General features: G+C 49.0%; 1 protein-coding gene across 2 annotated transcripts in view; it reads right to left on the reverse strand.

The window, feature by feature from the left end:
• Rassf5 (Ras association domain family member 5) overlaps positions 1 to 22,234 on the reverse strand; it is a 65,642-nt gene extending 43,408 nt beyond the window's left edge. For both annotated transcript variants that reach the window (XM_026387494.2, XM_026387493.2), the window contains exon 1: positions 21,772 to 22,234. In XM_026387494.2, the coding sequence (XP_026243279.2) occupies positions 21,772 to 22,234 (463 nt within the window). The remainder of the gene's footprint in view (positions 1 to 21,771) is intronic.

The raw sequence follows: 22,234 nt of genomic DNA on the forward strand, positions 1-22,234 counted from the left end.
GAGGGGCTGCCACGGATACCTTCTCCAGAGATCAGTTGTGGACTGGCAGGGCCAGGGGACCGGAGAGTGCTGGGCTGCAACCAGGATGACCACAATCTGACCTTCCCCAAGGGCTCTGCTTCTAGTTTAACCACCAAGGCCACCACCTTAAATGACAGGGTCAGGCTCACAGGCCACGGCAAACTGTGTTCGGGGACGGCAATTACTTCTCCCACTTCAACCCAGAAGAGCTAAAGCCAGCAGGTGGGACTATGGACTAGGGGACTGTTTTTCCAAAATGCAGACACTGCAGCCTCCCCCAAATCCTCAGAGCTGCCAAAGTTAGTTTCTGGCCTATTCCAGCACCAAATGCATGGATCATGCTAGGCACATACACCACCGTGTGATTCCGTGATCCAAATGGCTAATTTTCTGACCCAGAGGGATGCCATTGAGAAGAAACTCCTAAGGCCCATTCACGATGGATGCAGAGCCTGGTTACCAGGAGCCCACATCCCCTGCTGTCACTCCCAGGTCGGGGAACAGCAGCTTCTCACCTGCACGGACAAAGAGCATTCTGAAGTGAGGGGAAGCAGACAGCCTCTGAATCCAGGAACCTCTGTCCCCTCTCCAGGCACCCACAGCCTTCTGGGAGAAGGTCAACCTTCGAACAGAACTGACCCCCCACCCCCCTTCCCCACTCGTTTTCAGGACCTGGACTGAGGTAAGGTATAATAGACTTTGGGGGAAGTCCTGGCCTCCAGTCTCCACTCCATCAGCTCCGTGACATTGGGTAAATTGCTGAACTTCTCTGAGCATAATTTTCTTCTCTATAAAATGGGAATCATAATCATCAGTTCACAGGGCTACCCTGAGGAGGAAAGGGGGTTCTTCTTTTTATTAGTTGTTCAAAACATTACATAGCTCTTGACATATCATATTTCATACATTTGATTCAAGTGGGCTATGAACTCCCATTTTTACCCCGTATACAGATTGCAGAATCACATCGGTTACACATCCACATTTTTACATACTGCCATACTATTGTCTGTTGTATTCTGCTGTCTTTCCTATCCTCTACTATCCCCCCTCCCTGAAAGGGGGTTCTTGATGTCGAGAGGTGCATAAAAGGCATAGAATGTGGAGGTCTCACCAATCTTCCCCCCAGCAGTGACTTCCAAAATAAGCATACAAACAGTTTTTTTTAAAAATAATGTGTTAAGTACTACAGGGAAAACTGGAAAAAAATAATATGCATTGGATAATTATAACTTATAGAAGTTTCTAAAAATAAGTGTTGTCCTAATTCTGTTGGGACAGTCCTTGGTCAGTGTGCCTGTCTCCAATGCCTTCTCATTGGCATTGGAGACATTGCTCTGAGAATCCCCCGTTCTTTCACTGGGGATCACTCCCCTGGTCCTCTGGGCTGGACCAGCTATGGCGGCTTCTATGCCACCCAGAGGGTCTCCATCACCCTTTGCTCCCTACCTGGCCCAAGCTGACCCAGGTCTGCTCCACCCCATGCAGCTCTTGACCATCACCCTATAGCCTCTGCCCTGCCTGCTCCCCTGCCAGGAAAATCCCTCTCTAGCTGCCCCAAGATCGCCCCTTGGACCTCAGACCCTCTCCAGCTGACCCAGTAATTCCCTTTATAAGCACTCGGCCCCTGCAATCCTGCATGGCTCCATTCCTGTATTCCACCCTGTCTGCAACCCTTTTCTCCAGCCCCTGCTCAGTGTAGGAGAAGCCCACTCACTGTTAAGCATTCAAAAGGGGTCTAATATGAATCGCTTGAGTGAATCATGTGAGGCCTGGTGTTTCAGCTTTGGTTGAAGTGGAAAAGCCAAAGTGTGATCTGACACCAGACTTGTGTCCTAACTCTTACTTATCCATTAAGTGGAGGTGATAGCAGTACCTACTTTGTAGGGTTGCTGAGAAAATTAAATGAGACGATTATGTAAACAACAATGCAACCCGGGATACACACTAAGGGTTCAATAAATATTGGCTAGTTGTTTTTTGTTGTTGTTGTTTTTGTTGTTTTGGTACTGGTGATTGAACCCGGAAGCACTTCACACTGAGCCACATCCCTAGCCCTTTTTATATTTTATTTGGAGACAGGGTCTCCCTGAATTGCTTAGGGCCTTGCTAAGTTGCTGAGGCTGGCTTTGAACTCGTGATCCTCCTACTTCAGCTGCCCTAGTCACTGGGACTACAGGTGTTCACCACCACACCAAGATATTCTTATTACCTGGCTAAAATCCAAGTTTAGTCTGGCCAGTAGGCAGGGTGCCAGGCATCTGAGGCCTGCTGGGCACAGTCCATCGGGGCCAGGGATCTCCCACAGACTTGTACTGAGTCCTGGTGCACAGGACCTAACCCTTCCTCTCACCTCCCACCACACCTTGGTCCTTAGTCTGGGCACAAGTCCCAGGTTTCAGCTCCCTAGAGAGGGGAGGTGCCAGGTGTACCTGGAGACAGGGAAGTAACCTTCTTTACCTTGGAGAGGTCCCTCTTCTGTCCTCTGCAACTTCCTTCCTCCCCTCCTTCTGGCTCATCCTCCTTTGACATTTGAAATTCTAAAATCTTGCTCAAGTTTAGGGAAAGAAAACTGCTAAGCAAAGTTGACCACGCCCAGCATTAAAGAGGAGGTGGAGAAGTGTCAGGCAGTGCCTTATTAGTGGCACCAACTTCCTGCAGGGATCTGTCCTGAGTGCATATTTACTAGGGTCTACATATTTCTTCACTAAAATATTCATCGCATCACTGTTTATGATAACAAAAATGCCAGAAATATCCCCATATCCGCCTACAGGGGACTAGTGTACAGCTATGATATATTTTTCAATGAAATACTATATAGCTATTATATAAAACAAAGCAGATCAACATTGGTCCACATGGGAATATGACCACACTATACACTGAAAGAGGAAAAATGTTGTTTTATGACTTAATTGTATAAAATACACATGTACTCTTATCTACATTATGCACATAGGTGTCTGGAAGAAAGGTTATGTGCTTGCTCTAAGGGTGAGAATGGGATTTTGAGTGTTTTTCCTTCTTTCTTGCTTTCGTTGTTATTTTGATTTTTGACTTCTTTCTTTTGTTTTGGGTACTGAGGATTGAACCTGGGGGGATTAACCACTAAGCCACATCCCCAGCCCTTTTTATTTTTTAAGACAGGGTCTCGATAGGTTGCTTAAGGCCTCACTAAGTTGATTAGGCTGGCTTTGAGCTCATGATCCTCCAACCTCAGCCTCCCTAGTCCAGGCTCTCAATAGGTTACTTAGGGCCTTGCTAAATTGCTGAGGTTTGTAATCCTCCTGCCTCAAGTCCAAGCCACTGGTATTACAGGAATGCACCACTGCGCCTGGTCCACAATTTCCCTATAACATCAGCCCCTGCACATACACAGCCTCTGCATTACCAACATCCTGCACTGGGGTGGTGCATATGTCCCAGTGGATAATCCCACAGGGACACACCATTCTCACCTGAGCACATTTTACATTTGGGAAAGGACCTTTTTAAAAATACTTTTAGTTTTTGATGGACACAGTAACTTTATTTTATTTATTTATTTTTATGTGGTGCTGAGGATCGAACCCAGTGCCTCACACAGGCAAGGCAAGCGCTCTACCACTGAGCCACAACCCCAGCCCCACAGTTTACATTTGGGTTCACTCTTTGTGCTGTATGTTCTCTGAACCCGGACATGCGAACGCTCTGATAGTACATACAGAGGAGTTGCACTTCCCTAAATATACCCTGTGCTCGCCCTGCTCATCCCTCTCTACCCCACCCCCTGGCACAGGCTTATCCTTAACTGTTCCCATAATTTTGCCTTTTCTGGGACATCGTATAGTTGGAATCATACTGTAGAGAGCTTTTTCAGGTTGGCTTTTTCACTGAGAAATGTGGATTTTTTTTATTCTTATTTTTTATTGATTTTTTAAAAATGACAACAGAATGCAATTACAATTCTTATTACACATATATACCACATTGTTTCATATCTCTGTGTATAAAGTATGTTGACACCCAATTCGTGTCTTCATACATGTATTATGGGTAATGATGTCTATCGCATTCCACCATGTTTGCTAATCCCCTGGATTTAAGTTTCCTTTCTTGATTTTATTTATTTTTTGGGGGGAGGGTATCAGAGATTGAACTCAGGGTCACTCAACCACTGAGCCACCCCCCCCAGCCTTATTTTGTATTTTATTTCCAGACAGGGTCTCACTGAGTTGCTTAGTGCCTCACTTTTGCTGAGACTGGCTTTGAACTTGTGATCCTCCTGCTTTAGCCTCCGAGTCACTGGGATTACAGGTATGTGCCACCGTGCCTGGCTCCGGTCTTTCTTTATGATTTGATAGCTCATATCCTCTTATTGATGCATAATATTCCATTATCTGGATGTACCAGGGTTGTTTTGTTGTTGTTTGTTTGTTTTGTTTTGTTTTGTTTTATCTTCTCACCTACTAAAGGACATCCTGGCTGCTTCCACATTTTGACAGTTCTAAACAAAACTGCTGCAAGCATCTGTGTGCAGGTTTTTGTATGGATATGTTTCAACTCCTTTGTCTACCCCTGTTTTAAGGATGAGAAAATCAAGACTTGAAGAGTTTAAGTAACACCCTGACAGTTTCACAGCTAGCAAGTGGCAGGGTTGGGTGTGGAAATCCCTCATACCTGGCTGCTTCTCAGTAGCCGTTTTCTCATTCAAAGGTCCATTCCTCAGAGCTGTTCCCCAACTTGGTCCTAGACCCCCTATTCTGCACTGCTGGAGGCCACGGATGGGCTTCTGTGGGGATGGGGTTAGACGGCCTGAGACCAGAAAGAGCCTGCGTTGGAGGGTTTTGAGCTAGGAGAGCTTTTTCCACTGCCCAGAAGTAACAGAGAAAGTGTCCCTCCTCAGGTTTCCACCCTGTCCTTGGAGGGTTTGGGAAGGGCCAGTTCATACCTGAATAGAACCTCCCAGTTAAGCCAGCTCTGGAGGCTGCTAGGACCTGGGAGTTTCTGAACCACCATCCTGTCTGCCTGTCCTAGACTGGCCTCCAAGACCAGTCCTCCAGGACCCTTCTGCCTCTGGAACGCCACCTCTGGGAGACTCTAAACTACGGAGGCAGCAGCCAGAGGTTCTTATCCTGAGCTCCCAGGGCACCTACAACAGAGAAGCCATTTCTTTGACCAAGGTCAAGCACCAGAAAGAAGCTGGATCTTGGTCTCCCCCACTTGAGCACACCACCTTCTGCAATCCTTCTCTCCATGACATTAGAATAGACTTGGGGTTCCCAGCACCAGCTGCCCCACAGATTTGCATTAAAGTGCACCAACTCATCAGCTATAAATCAGAAATCCTCCATCACTGCTTGACGTGTATGTTAGAGGTCTTTGAGAACAGGTGCAAGGGATGGAACACTCAATCTGGGGTGGGGTAATGGAAAGAATCTGGCCTATGGAATGACAGGGGCCTGGATTTGAACCTGAGCCCTGCCTCTAATTGGACACGAGCTACATAGGCAATTCACATTGCTTAAATATGGAATTTATTTGGTCTTAATTTCCTCATCTGCGAACTATGATTAACAATATCTTACTTGTGGGCAAATAATTGCCAAAATTAGAGAGAATGTATATAAAGCATCTAATGGTGTAGTGGCTGGCACTTAGTAAGTACTCGATAAATGGCAGCTGCCTTTTCAAAACTCTTGAGTCTGGATACCTGATTTCCAGCTGACTCAGCATGTGATGCCAGTAAAAACCCCTTGATTTTCAGGTTCTCTTCTACTGGATTAAGGTATACTGAATCCTGCAACTGGCTAGCTCACCTATGCTCCTCCCACATGCCTCCCTCTAAGTTCTGCCTGGGGTGGGTCCAGAGGAGGGGGGATGGAAGATAGGTCAAGTTGGTGAGTTGTGGAGAGACTGTGATTACCAAGCTCGGAGGTCTGTAGCCACTGCCAAAACCAACATGACCTACACGTTTTCCACACTCCTGGCTAAACTCCTAGTGAGGCCAACAGCTAGGGAATGGAAAGTCCTGGGGTCGGGCAGCCAGCTCAGGACATCTGCATCTTAATATTTCCAGGAAGGAGTCTGAACCCCAGCCCTCTCGAGACCCTATACTATAGCTCCTTGTTTCAAAAGACAGACCACCCTTGAAGGCTCTCAGCAACCCCTGCACTAGCCCAGAGGACCTAAAGGCACAAAACTGTCCCTTCCCTCTATGAAACCCTGACTTCAATTCCAAAACACACACAGAGAATATGCCAGGGAGAGAGCCAGGAGCCAACAGGAAAGGTCAATGCAACAGTAAGACAAGAGACCTAGAACTCTTAGGTCAGAGATTGCTGTCCCTCCTATAGGCAGGCGGGCAGCTGGCTGGGCAGGGGCTGCTGACTCTGGGAAAAGCCAGGGTATACACCTGAATATGGTCAAGTTTGGATCTGACATTCAGCTCCCAAGTAAAACAGAGGGTTGGGCTGGGCGGGACCTACTGAAGCTGGTCCTCCAGGTTGGGTTGGGGAGAGAAAGTGCTGGAGAGGTGGGGTGGAGACTGGGTGAACCAAGGGCAAAAATCTGCTGCGTTGTCACTCAGCTGATATTAAATCAGATACCAAACTCCCTGCCACGCTGGTCCCTACATCTAATATCTCAGTTTCTAATTCCCCAAGATGGGCCTCTTGTCACATTCTCAAGCAGGCTGGGTGTCTTCTGTGCCCCTCCTCCCAGACATACCCAGCTGGCCTGGAGAAGTTGGGCGCCCAGGCGGGCCTGCAGAGGCATAACCCTGCCCCACGTGGGTGGGTGTGGGTGGGTGCGCCTCTCAGGCAGCATATTAATCATCCATTTCCAACACGACCACAGGTTCCCCAGGCTGGCAATACCAGCAGAGGCAGGCGCTGTGGCCAGGCCAGAATGGGTGCATGGAGGGGGTTGTTTGGCGGGGGAGACAGGACAGTTCACAACAAGTTCAGACAGATCATTCAGGAAGGCACTGGAGGGGCAGGCAGTGCTCACTGTGTGCCTGGTGACTTGGGGACCAGGATCTGACCACAGGGCATCTTATTCCCTTGGCTGGTTCCACACCATTTCACTCTTTGGGGCTCTGTACCCTGAAGCATGCCCCCTATACTGCCCTGTGTATATTTTACAAGATCATAAGCAAATTGAACAGCATTGTGTCAGTTTTAGCAACTCATGCTTCAGCTTCAGAGAACAGGATTAACTGATGCCCTGCTGACAATCCTGGACCACTCCTTCCCATCTCTTCCATACCAACCCCCCGGACTTTTTCCCCTCTATTTTTGATATTTCCAACGTTTATATCATCTTATGTAGTTTCAACTACAATGCCATAGCTGTCAAGATTTGCTTTACTTTTAGGGGTGGGGCATTGCTTAGTGGTAGGACACACTGGGTTCGGTCCTCAGCACCAAAATAAAATAAAATCAGCTATATTTTTAGATGAATTCAGTCCTGTTAAAACAGCTAAACTTTTTACTTTAATTCGTCTTTTGGTTGACACTATTTCGGAGCATACGTATGTTTTTTATACACAATATGTTTCCTAATGACACTGTATGTGCCTGCTCTATGATATGGCCTCATGCAGTATAGTTGTTGATGACAGTGATGATCAGGAGAATGCGGACGGGACAGGGTGAGGTGGGCAGGTCTGCAGGCCCTCGTGTCACAGAACATCTCTTGAGAATCCCTCCTTGGCCAAGAATAGCTAAAGTTGGTGGATTTGGAGAAGAAAAGTCAAAGTAAATGGTTTGAGGTAAGGTACCCTGGTGAGCAAACCAAATATGCAAATGAATGGGGAGATTTGTCATCTGGACCCTTTGACACTCTGAAAAGGTCAAAGTCATATTTAGGACATAGACATGCAGCTGGAAATGTAGTGACACAGCACACTTTCTGAACACGTCCTCAGAGCATTAAGTTTTCTACATGATTTTGTCTCCTGTCTTCCCACATCTACCTAGTTCCTATCCAGATTTTCATTTGTGCGTGCATGCATTTACTGAGGGCCTACCCTAGGTCAGGCCGGCAGCAGAAATAGCCTTCTGTATGATCTGGTGTTACAGGAAGAAGTGTTTGAAAGGGTTCTATAGAGACAAAGAGTTCAAAACAAATATAACCTGCTTTGATTGTCACACACACACACAAAAATCCAGAGATCCTATTGCCAGAGCACCTCGAGGAAATTTTTTAAAAAATATATTTTAAACCATAGTAGACAGCCAGGTGTAAGGGAATTTAATAAATAGTGACAAGCCCACAGTGTCCAAAGCCAGCACAGAGCTGACAGATACCCTTTCGACCTCAGCCTGGTCTGGAGGGGCCTCCCCTGCTCTAGGCATGTGTCACTCTACTCTGGGTGTACGAGAGATAAAGCAGCAGAGGTCCCCAACCCAGCTCTGGTCCTCTCCACCCATCCCTGGGGACCCTGAGAAGATAGAAGGGGTTCCTGAGTAGCTGGTAGAGAAGGGCCTGGGTTCTGGTAGTGAGAGGCACGTATGGAAGGATGGAAAGAGTAGTTATGGGAGGTTTTGGGGGTTTGCTTTTTTTTTCTTTTAAAGCAGAAGGGGCTAAAAGGCAGCCTCGCATCTCAGTAACCTGAAGTACATGTTTGGTAGTGTCCCACAGACCCTAAAGATATGGACAGCCACGCAGGCCTGGGCAGATGCTGAGTGCAGGGTGGCAGATGTGTGGATATGAATGCACACACAGGTGCATGCACACAGGTATGTGTGGTCTGAGTGCCAGAAGGTCACAGAGGCAGTTCAGTTCAAGAGACGACTAGTTTACTGCATCCAACTGGTTTTCCCACACCTGCTTTGATGTCACTTGCAGCCATTCAAAGTGCCAACTGCCAACCAGGTGAGGCAGATTTTTCACAGTGAGAGAAAAGTAAATAGATGACGTCTGTGGCCAGCTCTCTGTGCCAGAGACACACAAAGCCTTCCTCACCGCTGCATCTCTGCAGCCAGGACCCCTGGAGACTTCTGCAGAGACCTAGGCCTGTTTTTCGCTGACCCCTTAGCAGCCTTTTAGAATGATATATGACGTGCCCCTTGGTGACATGCTTGTTTTAGCTCCTAATGACACCCGGTGGGCTAATCTGGCTTTGCCTGTTAATTATGTGGTGTGGTAAACTCCATGACAGGAATTTTTCCAGAGAAGGTGTTTAGGAGTTTCATGTCCCTCTTCCACTTTTGCCTGGATAATCTTCAAGTCCTACATCTTCCCCTGAGATGCAGGCAGCCCACTTTGGACCAGGGGTGAAGGAAGAACAGACAGCCATGTCGGAGGCTTGTCCACATGGCCTGAGGGGAGCAGTCACTACAAGTCTACCTGGGAGCACTCAATACTAGAAGCGCACACTGACGGACCTGCAGGGTGCTGGGCATCACATCAGGTGCTTACCTCCAAAGTCACATTCAACCTACCCAACACCACTTTGTTCCTTTCCATTACATGGAGATTACAAAGCTCAGTGAAGTGAATCTCTACAAGGGGGACCTGAAAGCCAGAAACTGGTAACTCCAGGATCTGCACTCATGTGGGCCTGGTTCCTTGTCAGTTTTCTTAAATGCCACACCCCGGTTGCTCATGGAGTCCTGTGCAGGAGGTGGAGACATGTCAGAAGTCCACTGCTCCATCATCTTTGAGCCTCCTGTCTTGTTCCCTCTTCTTGCATCAGTTCCACCGCTCACACAAGCCAGCACATCATAACGGCAGAGCAGTATTTGCCCTTAACTTAATGCTGCCACTCCAGGTCAGATTGATTTTATTAAACCTATAACTCATTGGGCTGAAGAGCAAAGGGGCAAGGAAATGATCTGTTGAATAATAGATCTAGAATAATAATAATCACAGAATAAAATAATAATAATTCTTAGAGAAGGGGTTGGGGAGAGAAAGAGAAAGAGAGGAGAGAGAGGATGAACATGAACCCACTAGGGAGATTTAAATTGAGAAACTCAGTAACCAAGTCTCTTCCTAGTGAGGGTCACAGTAGGTAGAGGCTATTGATGAGGACAAGTTATTCAGGCTGGATAAAGAATATTTGCCCCCAAATGGGGACTGGTCTAGTTGAATTAAAATTCTCCTTTCTCAAGTGGTAAAGCCTTCATCAGAAATAGATCTTTCATTGTCAAAATTCGATTGCCTTTTTAAACACTACCTCCAGAAACTTAGCTCAGTGATGACATTTCATTTTGGTTCCACCCCTAAGACTTAGTGTTGTGACCCAGCTGGAATCCCACCTATTCCTGAATGTATATGAGAATGGCGTAGAGACAAATGGGGTAGGAAACCCGCAGGAAAGCTTATGCACTCCAAAGACTTCCAACCAGCAAGGAGAAGCAGTTAAGGTTGCTAGAGTGAGCAGATCCAGTTGCAGAGGGTTTCGGGCCTGGTTGTATGGCAACAACCTTTGACAAGAGGCCCTACTTCTCCATGCTGCCTCATTTATTAAACAGAATAACCTGTTTGCTATTCCTGCCATACATGGATCTGGAGAAGTGAAAGGTATTAAAGACAAATAAATAAAAATGCTTTGAGTCTTTAGCAGACAGTGCTAGAGAAACAGAAGAGGTGGGAGACACCATGATCCAGCAGAAAGAACCCAAGGCTGGAGGGCAGGCGCCTGGAACCCCAGTCCCGGTGCTGCCACCAACAGGGTTTTGTAGGCCTCAGGAAAAAGAAGAGAGGGAGAGAGGAAGATATAGAGATAACCTGACTTGCTACAGTGTCTTCGTTTCCCACTCATCCCTGTGGCCAGGCCCGGTTATCCTTTCCCAGGCAGGGACCATTCTCAGCCTAATTAGTGCTTAGAGAAGGAAACCAGTGCCTGAGGCTGGAACTCTTGTGAGCTCTTCCACCCATCAGCCACCAGCCAGCCACAGCCACACGCACCTCCACAAACCACACAGGTGAGGAAGTTTTGCTTAGGAAATGACACTGCTCCCGAGTCCTGGGCAGGCTGACGTAGAACCTGGCAAAGTCTGACTCCCCTCTGAGCCACAGGATGAGTAGAAGGGAAAACAGTGGCCTTCCAAGGTACCCAGATTCCATCAGCGTGGGGACCCTAATTACGATGACCACTCAGTCCTAATTCCCAGCTCAAAAAAAGGTTGTTAAAATTCATGGCCAACCCAAGGCTTCTGACTGTGCCCTTCCAGTCTGCCTGCTCACTCTAAGCCAGCCAAGGGGGCAGTACTGGTGTCCTGGTCCCAACAGAGTCAGGAGGGCAAGGCGTGGTGCGGCACTCAGCATTAATACCAGGCTGCCTGGAGGACCCTGCACTCCTTTCCGGTGAGGAAAGTTACTAAGCAGAGGCCTGGGAGCCCAAGCACCCCTGCAGACTGCTAGCTGGAGCAGCCAGGACCTACCTCGAGCCCGCGGGGCCTCGAACCTCTGCAGGACCTGCAGCTTCTCTGACAGTGAGCGGCTCTTCTTCGGGAGCCTGCAGAAGAGCCGCTGGAGGTGCACAGTGACCCGACCGAAGCAGGCAGCGGCTGCCTCCTCATCCTGGCCCTCAGTCATCTGGTCTGCAAATCAATAGCTCTTCTCTAGGTCTGGTGTCAGAGTTGGGTGCCCAGTGGGAGAGTCCCGGGCCCCGGGGAGGACTCTGGGCTTCATGTGACCCGGACAGGCACCTGGGACTGCAGGCTCCTGCACCAGCACAGACTGACCAATGCTGCCTCCTTCCCTCCACCTCCCCCAATGGAAAACTTTCTATTTCTGGGGCTTTTAACTTGATAAGATAAAAATGCCCCCACCAAACAGGCTGCAGGAAAGAGCCTGCCCGAGCCTCACTTCTCAGTCGCGCCTGAGTCTGAAAATCAATGTCTCCAAAGTTTCCACGGATGACAGAAGTGATCGGTTACTTCACACCACGTGCCTGGCCCAGGAGCTCGTTAATGGATTTCTTTGGGGGTTGGTGGATTAATAATGCTTCACCAGCTGTCTGGACTCCTAAGGGACAACCTGGGGTTAACTCATGTCCTCCCATGCTCAGCCAAAGGGGGAAGGGCCCACAAGGAGGCCATGAGGCTTTGAGAGCATCAGACCATTCATCTGAGATCAGATGCCTGAGCCCAGAGGAGTTGACATGCAACAGGATGTGACCCTAAGGACTTCAGGAGGGGAGGACACAAAAGGAGAAAACAATAGTCTCTCACAAAAAAGGCAAAAGTGTCAAACTCTTGTCCTAAAATGGTGCTTACAGAGTGTCCCTTCACTCTGACCCAGAAGAGGTCAAGCATTAGAGGAAAAGTCCACTGCCCAGGACAAGACAGAGCACAGGCACATGACAAGCAGCAGAGCCTTTCAAAAGGCCACTGGAGAGGGGTGCCAGCTCCCAGGCTGCTCAGAGATCCCAGGCTTCACCTACAAACAGCCAATGAAGGAGGGACACTTGTCCTTTACCCAGAGGACTCAATTCTCGGAGGACTTGCCCACTCATAGAATCCTGGCGGAAGGTTCAAGTACACATCTGTGCTCTGGTCCAGGGAGTTAGCACTTCTGAGTTCAGATGTGAGCCACGGTGTTCCCCATGCAGCCACCAACCTCTGGCTCAGCTCCCTGTGCTGTCATTTTCCCCAAGGTCAAAGAGAACACTAAAGGGCATCCTATCCCAAAAGCCAACATCCTCAGAAGAGAATATCCCCCAATAAGACTCCCGGTCACCTGCCCTTCTCAGAGAAATATGGCCAGGAGGTCCCCATCTAGATCACCCACCCTATGGGTATTATATTGCTCAGCACTTGGTGCAGTAGCAATAATGTCACAATGTTTACAGGTCATTTATTTAATATGCCACCCTTGCTCAGGCCTGGACACTGTTTTCTTCTCCCTAATGCTTTCTCAGGGAGAGTGGGATACCTATAGGAGTGGGCAGCTTTAGTTTATCGAGCAGCCTTCGCATCAGAAAAGCATCGTAAGTGAGTCCAGATCCTAAAAGAGCCCAGACTCTTGGGACCATCAAGCAAGGGGTAGAAGCCAAGGTTCCCTGGGATCTCCATGAGGGTCCAGGATTTCCTGGCTTCCCCGGGCTCTTTTCTCGGTAGGCCTCAGAGAGAAGAGCACATGTGCTGGGGGAGTTTTAAATATGAGCAATGGGGGGAATCCCTCCTGAATGCCCCATTGGACTCGAGGATAGACTGACCTCACTTCTCTTTTCCCCTCAATTCAGAGATTTCCTTCCTTCCTTTCTTTCTTCTTTTATTAATGTGGTAGGAATGGAACTTGTGCACGCTAGGCAAGTGCTCTACCCCACTTAAGCTGCACCCCCAGCCCCACAAAACCATTCTTTAATAGATTAAGCCATTGGAGAAGCCAACAGGAGAGAACTGAAAGAGTCTAGGGACAGGACTTTGAGAGGCTCTAGAATCTTCACTCTAGATCTTTTAGAAACTAGATCAATGTTTCACTGCAGGGCTGGGCTGGGAGGAGCACCACCTACAGGCAGGGGAATGTCAGCAATGATCTCTCACCGCCCTGATGTTCAAGCATTAACTAGATGACCTCCATGATGAAGCGGGAGTCGGCCAAGGGCCAAGAGAATTTGAAGCAACAAACTTCACCATCTTAACGGAGGGGGGTACATTATATTCTCACCTTGAAATGCTCTCCTTCTAGAAAGCTACCTCCAGATTGCTTTTAAAAACAGTCCCCACTAGAATACACTGACAGCATGCTCCATCCATCCTCTCAAAACTCTCAGGTTTCAGCTGGAATCTGCTGTTCCATTTAAACAGTAAGTCAACTCTGGGGCTTTTGGATTTTTACTACTTTCCTCAGTTGAAGAAAAGAAATAATTGCTTCAACAGAAACCACTGAATCTCCAACTTCCATTCAACTTGGATGGAAAAAAAACGACTTCCTTCAAGTAAGCCAGGAAAGTGGGCAATGGTACCTGTCCCAACTGTGAGCCTGACTTGGGGCAATATACAGAGGCAGAGTTGCTCTTTCCCACGGGGCCACACCACTGCCTAGGATTAGAGCTAGAGGTCCATTTTCCAGTCCCAAGCTAACCCTTCTCATCCTAGCTGAATCTGATTTCCCTAGTCTGCTGATTTCCCTTCGGTTCCTGGCTAGTCCTATGTCATGAACTCCGACAGCTGGGTCATGGCAGGGAGGAGGCAGGGAACAGGAAAGATATTCTACCTGCCTCTCCCTGCCTAGTGCCTGCACTGTCCTGACACCAACAGGAAGGGTGGGAACCAAAGACACTTGTTTCTTTTATCCTGGGATTTAGAAAAACTTCAGCCTTTGTTTGAAGATCTTATGATTTGTGCATGCTGAAGATCCACTTAAACACGGAATATTGAAATTCAGCCAACTCTCAAGTATCCAGGCACTGGCTGGTGGCCTTGCATCTGGATCACAACCCCTTGGCACTTCCTTTTCTTCCCCGTACCTCTTTCTATTATTATTATTATTACTTTGGACATTTCGGTATTTGTTGGCAGAAGGAAGGCAGATGAATAAGAAAACTCAACTAGCTTCCATGACCAATGATGTCAGCTATGTTGGATTCTGGTGTTGGTTTTGAGACTGATGATCTGGGTCATCTTAGAGAAAAGTCACCTGACTTCCCTGAATGCTGTGTTTCCACATCTAGGAGATGGCCACGATTAAGCCAGCCCTGCCTACCTCACTAGGGAACTGCTGGGCTCAACAGAGACAGTGCACGTGACAATGCTTCAGAAGCAGCCAGTGCAACAGGAGTTCCATCTGCTCTCACCATTTCTTGGCCATTCCCAATTCTTCTTTTTTTCTTGCCAGGGATTGAACCCAGTGGGTCAACCACTGAGCCACATCCCTAGCGCTTTTTATGTTTTATTTTGGGACAGGGTCTCTCTAAGTTGTTGAGGACCTTGCTAAATTGCTGAGGCTGGCTTTGAACTTGCAATCCTCCTGCCTCAGCCTCCCGAGCTGCTGGGATTACAGGCATGCACCACCACATCCTGCTCCAACTCTTCTTATTCCACCTGTATACTCCCATTTTAGCAAGTTCACAGAATATCAACTTGTATCTTGAACAAACTCAATGGTAAGTCTTTCCCAGATCTAGCATCCAATAGAAACAAAACATAAGAGGATTTATGGGCCTTTGGGGCCTGACTTCATGAACATGCCATCTGGTTTCTTAAAGCTCCATGCAATCCAAGTTTTATTTTCATTTTCTAGCAGCCCCTGCCAACGGCCACTGCAGTAAGACCTGTCCCCACCCTGGAAATGTGTTTGTTCAAGGAACAGGGGAGGGGGCAGAAGGTGGCACATGGGCCCTCCACTGAAGAGTAAGCATGACCCAGCCCTCTGTGGTTACAGGTGAGTATCACACTTGGTCACCCAGCTGCCTGCCCAGTGACACACAGGACTAAATAGACTGGATGTTGAACACCACCCTCTCGTAAATCCTTAGCACAATGTCATCTCAAGGTTTCCCCTGAAGTCTTCAAATAGACCTGGAGCAGTAGGTGTAGGTAGGAAAATCCTAAAGAAAATCTGGGTCCTGCTTCTGCTCTTAGGAGTCACCAGACCCTTCAGCCAAGATGGGTCCTTCTCCCCCAGGAGGCTGGGCACATGCCACAATGCCAGGAGGGACTCCACTGCACTTCTTCCTTCCTTTCCTAAAGGGCAAAAAGAGAACCAAACTTTGGAGAGTCCCATACGGGTGCATCTTTAAGGGACCTTTTCTACTCCTAGAACCACTAGCAGGCTAGGAAAAGTCCAGCACAGATGTGCTGACCACTTCAGTCAATGACCACTCCATGGAGAAGCCTGAGGTCTATCAGGCTCTGCTGGTGTCATGTCTCCTCAGCATGGTATGTGGGTGTTTCAGAAAGGACTGGAATTCCACCTCCCCATGGAGGTCTGAGGCAAGAAAGTCTTGCCCTTTGGGGCAGGGTAGCGATGGCCATGCCCCAGAGCTGATTTTATTCCACTATCCCAGTGCCTCCAGGGATCCAAGCCTTCTGCCCTGTCTGACATCATTGCTTCAGCCTCCTTCTTCTTTCCCCAAAGCCCCAAATCTGGCTCCCTGCCTTCTCCAAACCCTGGGCTCCAGCCTGGAACATGTGAAGAGAAGCTTGCCAGAACTTTTGGAAAAAAAAAAAAACCCAAAGTGACTAAATGCAAAACCATCTTCCCAGCATCGGCTGCCGCCAGCACTTCCCGACCCAACCAGGGCAGAGCCCTGCGGGAGGGGTGGGTGGCGGCCAGGGTAAGCTGAGAGCAAAGAGCATCCAGCAAACGCACAGACCTGGATCTGCAAGCTCAGATAGAGGAGCCTGCATGAGCCGTTGCTGGCTGAACTGCAGGAACAGAATGGCTGGGGGTTGGAGGTGTTCACATGCTTTGCACACCCACAAATACTCACCCTCTGGGAAATACTCACCTTGCCATCCCAGGAATGCAAACAGGAAGGGCCTCTAATGAGGGCAGAGATGTGTTTACAGGTTCCTCACTTAGCCTTAATAATACCTTGGGCTGGGCGAGGGTGACAGGCAGCTGCCCTCCATGGGGAAATGGAGGAGTGAGGGTGGGTGTGGGAAGCCAGAGAGAACACTGTGGGAGAGCACTTGGGATGCAGGAGTGGGGACCCGACTATGGCTGGGCCATGCCAGGTGGCCTCTGACACACGGGTGCTGGGCACAGGGCCCCAAAGAGGGAAATGGCTTAAGGGCCTGAGATGGCCCCAAAGCCTTCAAGGTGTGTTGGAATTAGCTTACAGGAGAGGTACTAGCCTCACTGCTGCACCTAGCAAGTCCTGGATAGGTGACTCCCTCTCAACAATGTGAGATTTCAGCAGAAGCTTCCTCCATACTCATGAAGTTATTTTGAGAATGAACACAGTGGCATGAAAACATCTGGGCTCTTCAGAGAAAAGCACTATTGACATGCGAAGAATTCTTCCTGAGCTCCTTCTCAGACCTGGCTGGGCCTGGCTCCAGTCTGACCCACACCCTCCCTGACAGGATGAATTCTCTCCACCAGCCAGCAGGGCCCCTGGGCCTGGACTGGGGCTGTCTTTCCTTGTCACTCTTGGCCTACCTTCCAGGCTTGGCAGAGGCTGATTTAGAAGTAAACTTGGGGAGACGAGAGAAACCCAGATCTAACCAACCCTCAGTGCTGAGGGGAGATGTCAATTCACTCCCACCTAATAACTCTGCAGGATCAGCAGGCGAACACACACGTTCATTACCAAGTCTAATTAGGCTGGCAGACAAGTGGCATTAATCATTTTTGACTGTACCTGTGATTCAAGCCCCTCACACTCCATAATCAGAAAATTTCATGCTCTGATGAATAGGGGGGAAATTAAGCCCACATTTAATCCTTTCACTTTCATCTTTTGAGACGACAGGAAGCAGGGAGGGGAGGAATAACAGGGGGTGCAGAGTGAGGGGCTCAGAAGCCTCTGGAAAGCAATGTGTGTCCTTTCCCTGTCTCCTAACACACACCCTCCAATAGGACCTGTCCCAAGAAGACCCTAATTAGAGCCAGGAGGAGGGGAGAGAATAGGGGTGAGGGATTCCCACCATCCTTAACAACAAAACAACCATTTCTGTGCTCAGTCTTCCAGCCTCCAAAGGCAAGCATGGGTCTAAATCAAGGGGAACACCAGTGCACACTTCAACACCCCTGGGAGTGCCAAACAAGTACCTTTCAGGTGCCCAGGGTAAATACAGAAGCCTCCAGGACACCAAAGGACACTTTCCAAGATGTCTGCAATGAAGACCTTTCTCCGCTCCAGGAAGAGTCCACAGCAATATCCCAGTAACCTTTTTTTGCAAAGAACCCCCAACAAGGGATGGTTCTGCAGGATCAGTGGGCTCTCACATGGGTGGTTCCAGTCCTGCAGAGAGCCTACTTAAACCCAGCCATTAATGCAGTGACAGGAACTAGAAAGCTCTTACGGAGCTCTATGCCATACCAGCCTCGCTCAGTAAGAAAAGACACTGAGCCCCTCCCGAGTGCCTCATGGTAAACACCTTACTCAGGTCAGGAGGATGAGCCCCAGGGCCCCCTTTCAACCCTATCATTCCAGTCCTTTAACACATCATGGCTCTGAAAACGCCCCCTCTGGAGAGAGACTCTGACTCTAGAAGGCACACGGTGGTCACCTGCAGTGTACAAAGGATGTCTAAGCGTCTCCTCCAGGGCCATGTGAGCTGCACTTAAATTCTCCAACTGCCAGATGATTCCCTGGCCCAGGATGGCCGACACATCCACCAAAATTTACATGAAAGATAAAATCACCTCATGTGCCTTCCTAAGGGACAGTCCCTGAGAACAAAGCCAAAGGGCAGCTGGAGAGTTTTGCAGGTTATTTGCTATTGTCCATTCTCTCCTGAAATGCTGGAAGGTTTTCATTGTAAACATCTTGGAAAGTGTCCTTTGGTGTCCTGGAGGCTTCTGTATTTACCTTGGGCACCTGAAAGGTGTGTGTGTGTGTGTGTGTGTGTGTGTGTGTGTGTGTGCACCAATGTCCACTGATTTCCCTCTCTATCTAACAAATGTGATTTCTTTGCTCCTATAAACTAGTATGAACTCTGAACTTTCTTGTTTGCAAATCCAACAAGAGCTCAGTTACAGACCCTGAAGTAGAGGGAGCTTAAGTTAGGAAGACAGAAGGTGCAAAGACAATTTTCTAAAAGCTTCCCTTATTAAAAAGCCCATTTGCCAACATGGCTCCCACCCAGTGCCAGCCTCCTGTGCAGACAGATGTCATTCACGTACCCACTGCCCTTCTGCTTGTTTCCAAGAACGGGGAGCTTTAATAGCACAAACAAGTCACCACCTTCAACTTCCACTTATTGAAACTATGCCTGGCACTTTGCTGGGTGCAGGTGGCACACAGACAAGGAGCCAATGCCTTTGTAAACCCTCAGCTGGGCACAGAAGGGTCTCAGCCACTGGCATTCTGTAAGGATGCTCCTCTGCCACAGCAGGCTCCTCCTGAAGACATTGGGCAGGAGTGCCATTTCTAGAGGGCATTTAACATCCAAACGTTCCGGGATGCTTACAGCACTCATTTCCCGATGCAGCTCGGCAAACAGGCTGAGTTTGAAAATTGCACTCACTCCTTAGAAAAGCGGTCCCAGGAGGTATCACAAGCCCAGGCTAGTTGTTGTGGCTGTTGGATGGGAAGGGATAACAGCAAGTCATATTGAATTAAATGTCCATTGCCCTTTGCTATGCACCATCGGAAGCACTTTACATATACACGATAAATCCACTGAATTCTCACATTAGCATGATCTAAAACATGATCTCCATGTTTTTAAACAGGGAAAAAGAACACAGAGATGCACAAGGTCACACAAAAACTAAGCAGCAGTCAGGAGTCAAGCCCAGGACTCTGGTTACAGCCTGTGCTCTTCATCACTGCATAGTGTTGACTTTTAAAAGGTCCTTCCTATGCTGGTGTGTGGTGTGGTGCACACTCATAGTCCCAGCAATTTGGGAAGCTGAGACAGGAGGATCACAAGTTCAAGGCCAGTCTCAGCAACTAAATGAGATTCTATCTCAAAACTAAAAAAGGACTGGGAATGTCACTCAGTGGTGAAAGCCCTGAGAGTTCAATCCCCTGTACCAAAATAAATAAACAAATAAAAAGCCTTTTCCTGGTCCTGGTTTTTCAAAATGAAAACAACCAAACTCATTATGGAATTAGACCAACTTAAAACAAGATGCTCAGTGAGTTTGTCCTGCCAGCCAAACTAAACTTGCACATCAGAACATTTCTCAACTTTTCCCAGCCAGTCACAGGCTCAAGATTAGTTAAATATTAATAACAACAAAGAGAGACTCCTCTCTGTAGCCCCTTGATTCCAGTCTGTTTCCTCTCTAGTGTTCAGACATCTCGGGTTGGATTCAAACCAACTATGTAGGGGGCCATGGAAGCCCAACAAAGTGAAGACTTTACCAAATCACACACAACAGCAGAGGTACTACCCAAGGACAGGGTCTTCATGACAGTAGAAACTCATGGCCTAACTTATTGGGTTAGGCCACTTATGGCTTAACCCAATGAAACAAACAATTCTAAGGTGATGTGAGGATAACGTCATTTAACCATGGAGTATCACACATACATATACACTACTTACAACCAAACCAAAAAATTATCATAAAACTATGTGCAAAATGTTCAACAATAGATGTAGTCCCCAAAAGTCTAAATATAAACAAGAAAGCCAATGAAGCAGATCTCTTGGGATTCCAGACAATAAAACCCATTACAGTGAGGATATTGCTTCTCTCCTGTGTATAATAAGGTGAGTAGATGCAGTAAAGTACCCCAGGACCCTCCAGAGGAAAAGGTCGCCAACATATTCCTGTCGCATTGGATTGTCTGTCAGGTCAGAGTCATTGGCCAAGTGGCAGCCCCTCCCCCACAGGACACATACCTCTATCTGTAACTGTTGCTCTTTCCATTTTAATTGGCACCTAAACTGTGAGATCTGGTGATGTAAGAACAGCACCCACTTTCTCCTTCAATTGTCCCCTTCCACCTGACCCTGGCTTAGAGTCTGTCTGAGTTCTCCTTCCTGGCAGCCAGCTGCAGCAGGAGGCACACTGTGGGCTGCAGGGAGAGTAGGGCTCTCCTGACTCACATAGCCACGGCTGCTGTCCAGGGCTGCAGTGGGGTGGGAGATGTGGGGCTGCTGTCATGGGGGGAAGGGCCTTCGCTGAAAGATGCAAACCACAATCCATTTCCAGAGATGCTGGTTACAGGTTGTGCCATTGTCTGTGCTTTGTGCTTCTGATATTTAAAATATCTACATAAACACATGGCTGTGGATATCCTCTGCCAAACTGGCAACAGCAAATGCAGGGGTGGAGGGAAGACACCTATTAAAGGAATACACACACCTTACTGTAGGAGGAGAAAATAATAAGCCCCACGAAGACTGCAGATTTGCTTAGAAAAATCTCTACACTGGGTGCTCAGTGTTTTATAGTCAGGATTGAGACCAGTGTGGCTGGGGAGGCAACCAGAGGGGCCTGGGAAGAAGGGACCCAGAAGGGAGTTGGATCATTTTTGGAGCTTGATGACTGACTGATGAGGAACCCAGGAGGAGGAGGAGGAGGCAGGGCACAGCCACATACTGGAGCAGAGTCCAAAGGTTTGAGGGGCCAGGGGTAGAAGACAGAAGCGGGTACCAGTCCTGCTTGACCAAAAGAGCTTGACCCCAAGCTCTTTCCTCAAGCTCTTTTCAATCTCACAGCCTGTTTCCATCCAAAGCTTAGCTAAGTCTCCTCCCTGTCCCAAAAGGTTCCCCTGGAGCGGTCTGGGCTTGAACGATAGGCGGACAAACAAGCCATTTTTTCCATTAACACAAATAAGCAAAGGTCAAATGGTCACTTCAATATCAGTCTCACAATCCTCTTCCAAGAATTCACAACTAAAGCAAGAGGGTCCAGGGGATGACCTTCAGGGGGCCATCAACCCCAACCCGCAAGCTTGCCTGTGTGCGTGCATGCTGGGGGTGGGGTGAGGCCCAGGAACGCACCTGTCAGCAGAGAGGTATTTGTCAAACACCGCACAACCATTCCTGGGCAGTGCGCAGTCACTAAGGATAAGAGGCAGGGAAATAAGGAGCAGAGTCTCGGGGGTTACTGGCCTTAAGTTTGGGTCTCCTCTGGAGCCAAGGACGGCAATGTCCCCTCTCTCCTACCCCTCATGGTCCTTGCGGTTGGTCTGCGGTCTTCCCGCGCCCCTCCCTGCCCTGCCCGGACACTCACTGGCGCAGCGCAGCGCCTGCCGCAGCACCTCTCCTCCGCATAGGTCACACCAACCGGGGCCGCCCCGCAGCGCCAATTCGGCGAAGCTGTGCCCCTCGCCTCGCTCCGCCGGGACGCGGGGATCCTGCGGCTGTTCGAAGATGCTCCGCACGTCGCGGGGCCGGGGCGCCCCAGGCCGCCTCCGCAGTCTCTGCTGCAGACCAGGCCGGAGAGGGCGAGCGGGTCTGGAGGCCCGGGGTTGAGGATCGGGGTCCCCCCGGGCAGCCCTCCGGACGCCGCGCCCCTCGTGCGCCCCGGGCGCGGTGGAGAGGGGCGCGGGGACGCAGCGGCGCGAGGAGCGGCTGGGGGGCGGCGGCAGCGGCGGCGATTCCGGGCCGCTCAGGCTCTGCAGATAACGCGGCGGTTCGGGGTCCAAGAGTAGCGGGTAGGGGCGCTGCCCGATGGCCGGGGACGCCATGGCCAT

This window comes from Urocitellus parryii, chromosome 9 (genome assembly GCF_045843805.1).
Source record: "Urocitellus parryii isolate mUroPar1 chromosome 9, mUroPar1.hap1, whole genome shotgun sequence".
In the NCBI taxonomy this organism is placed as follows: Eukaryota; Metazoa; Chordata; class Mammalia; order Rodentia; family Sciuridae; genus Urocitellus; species Urocitellus parryii.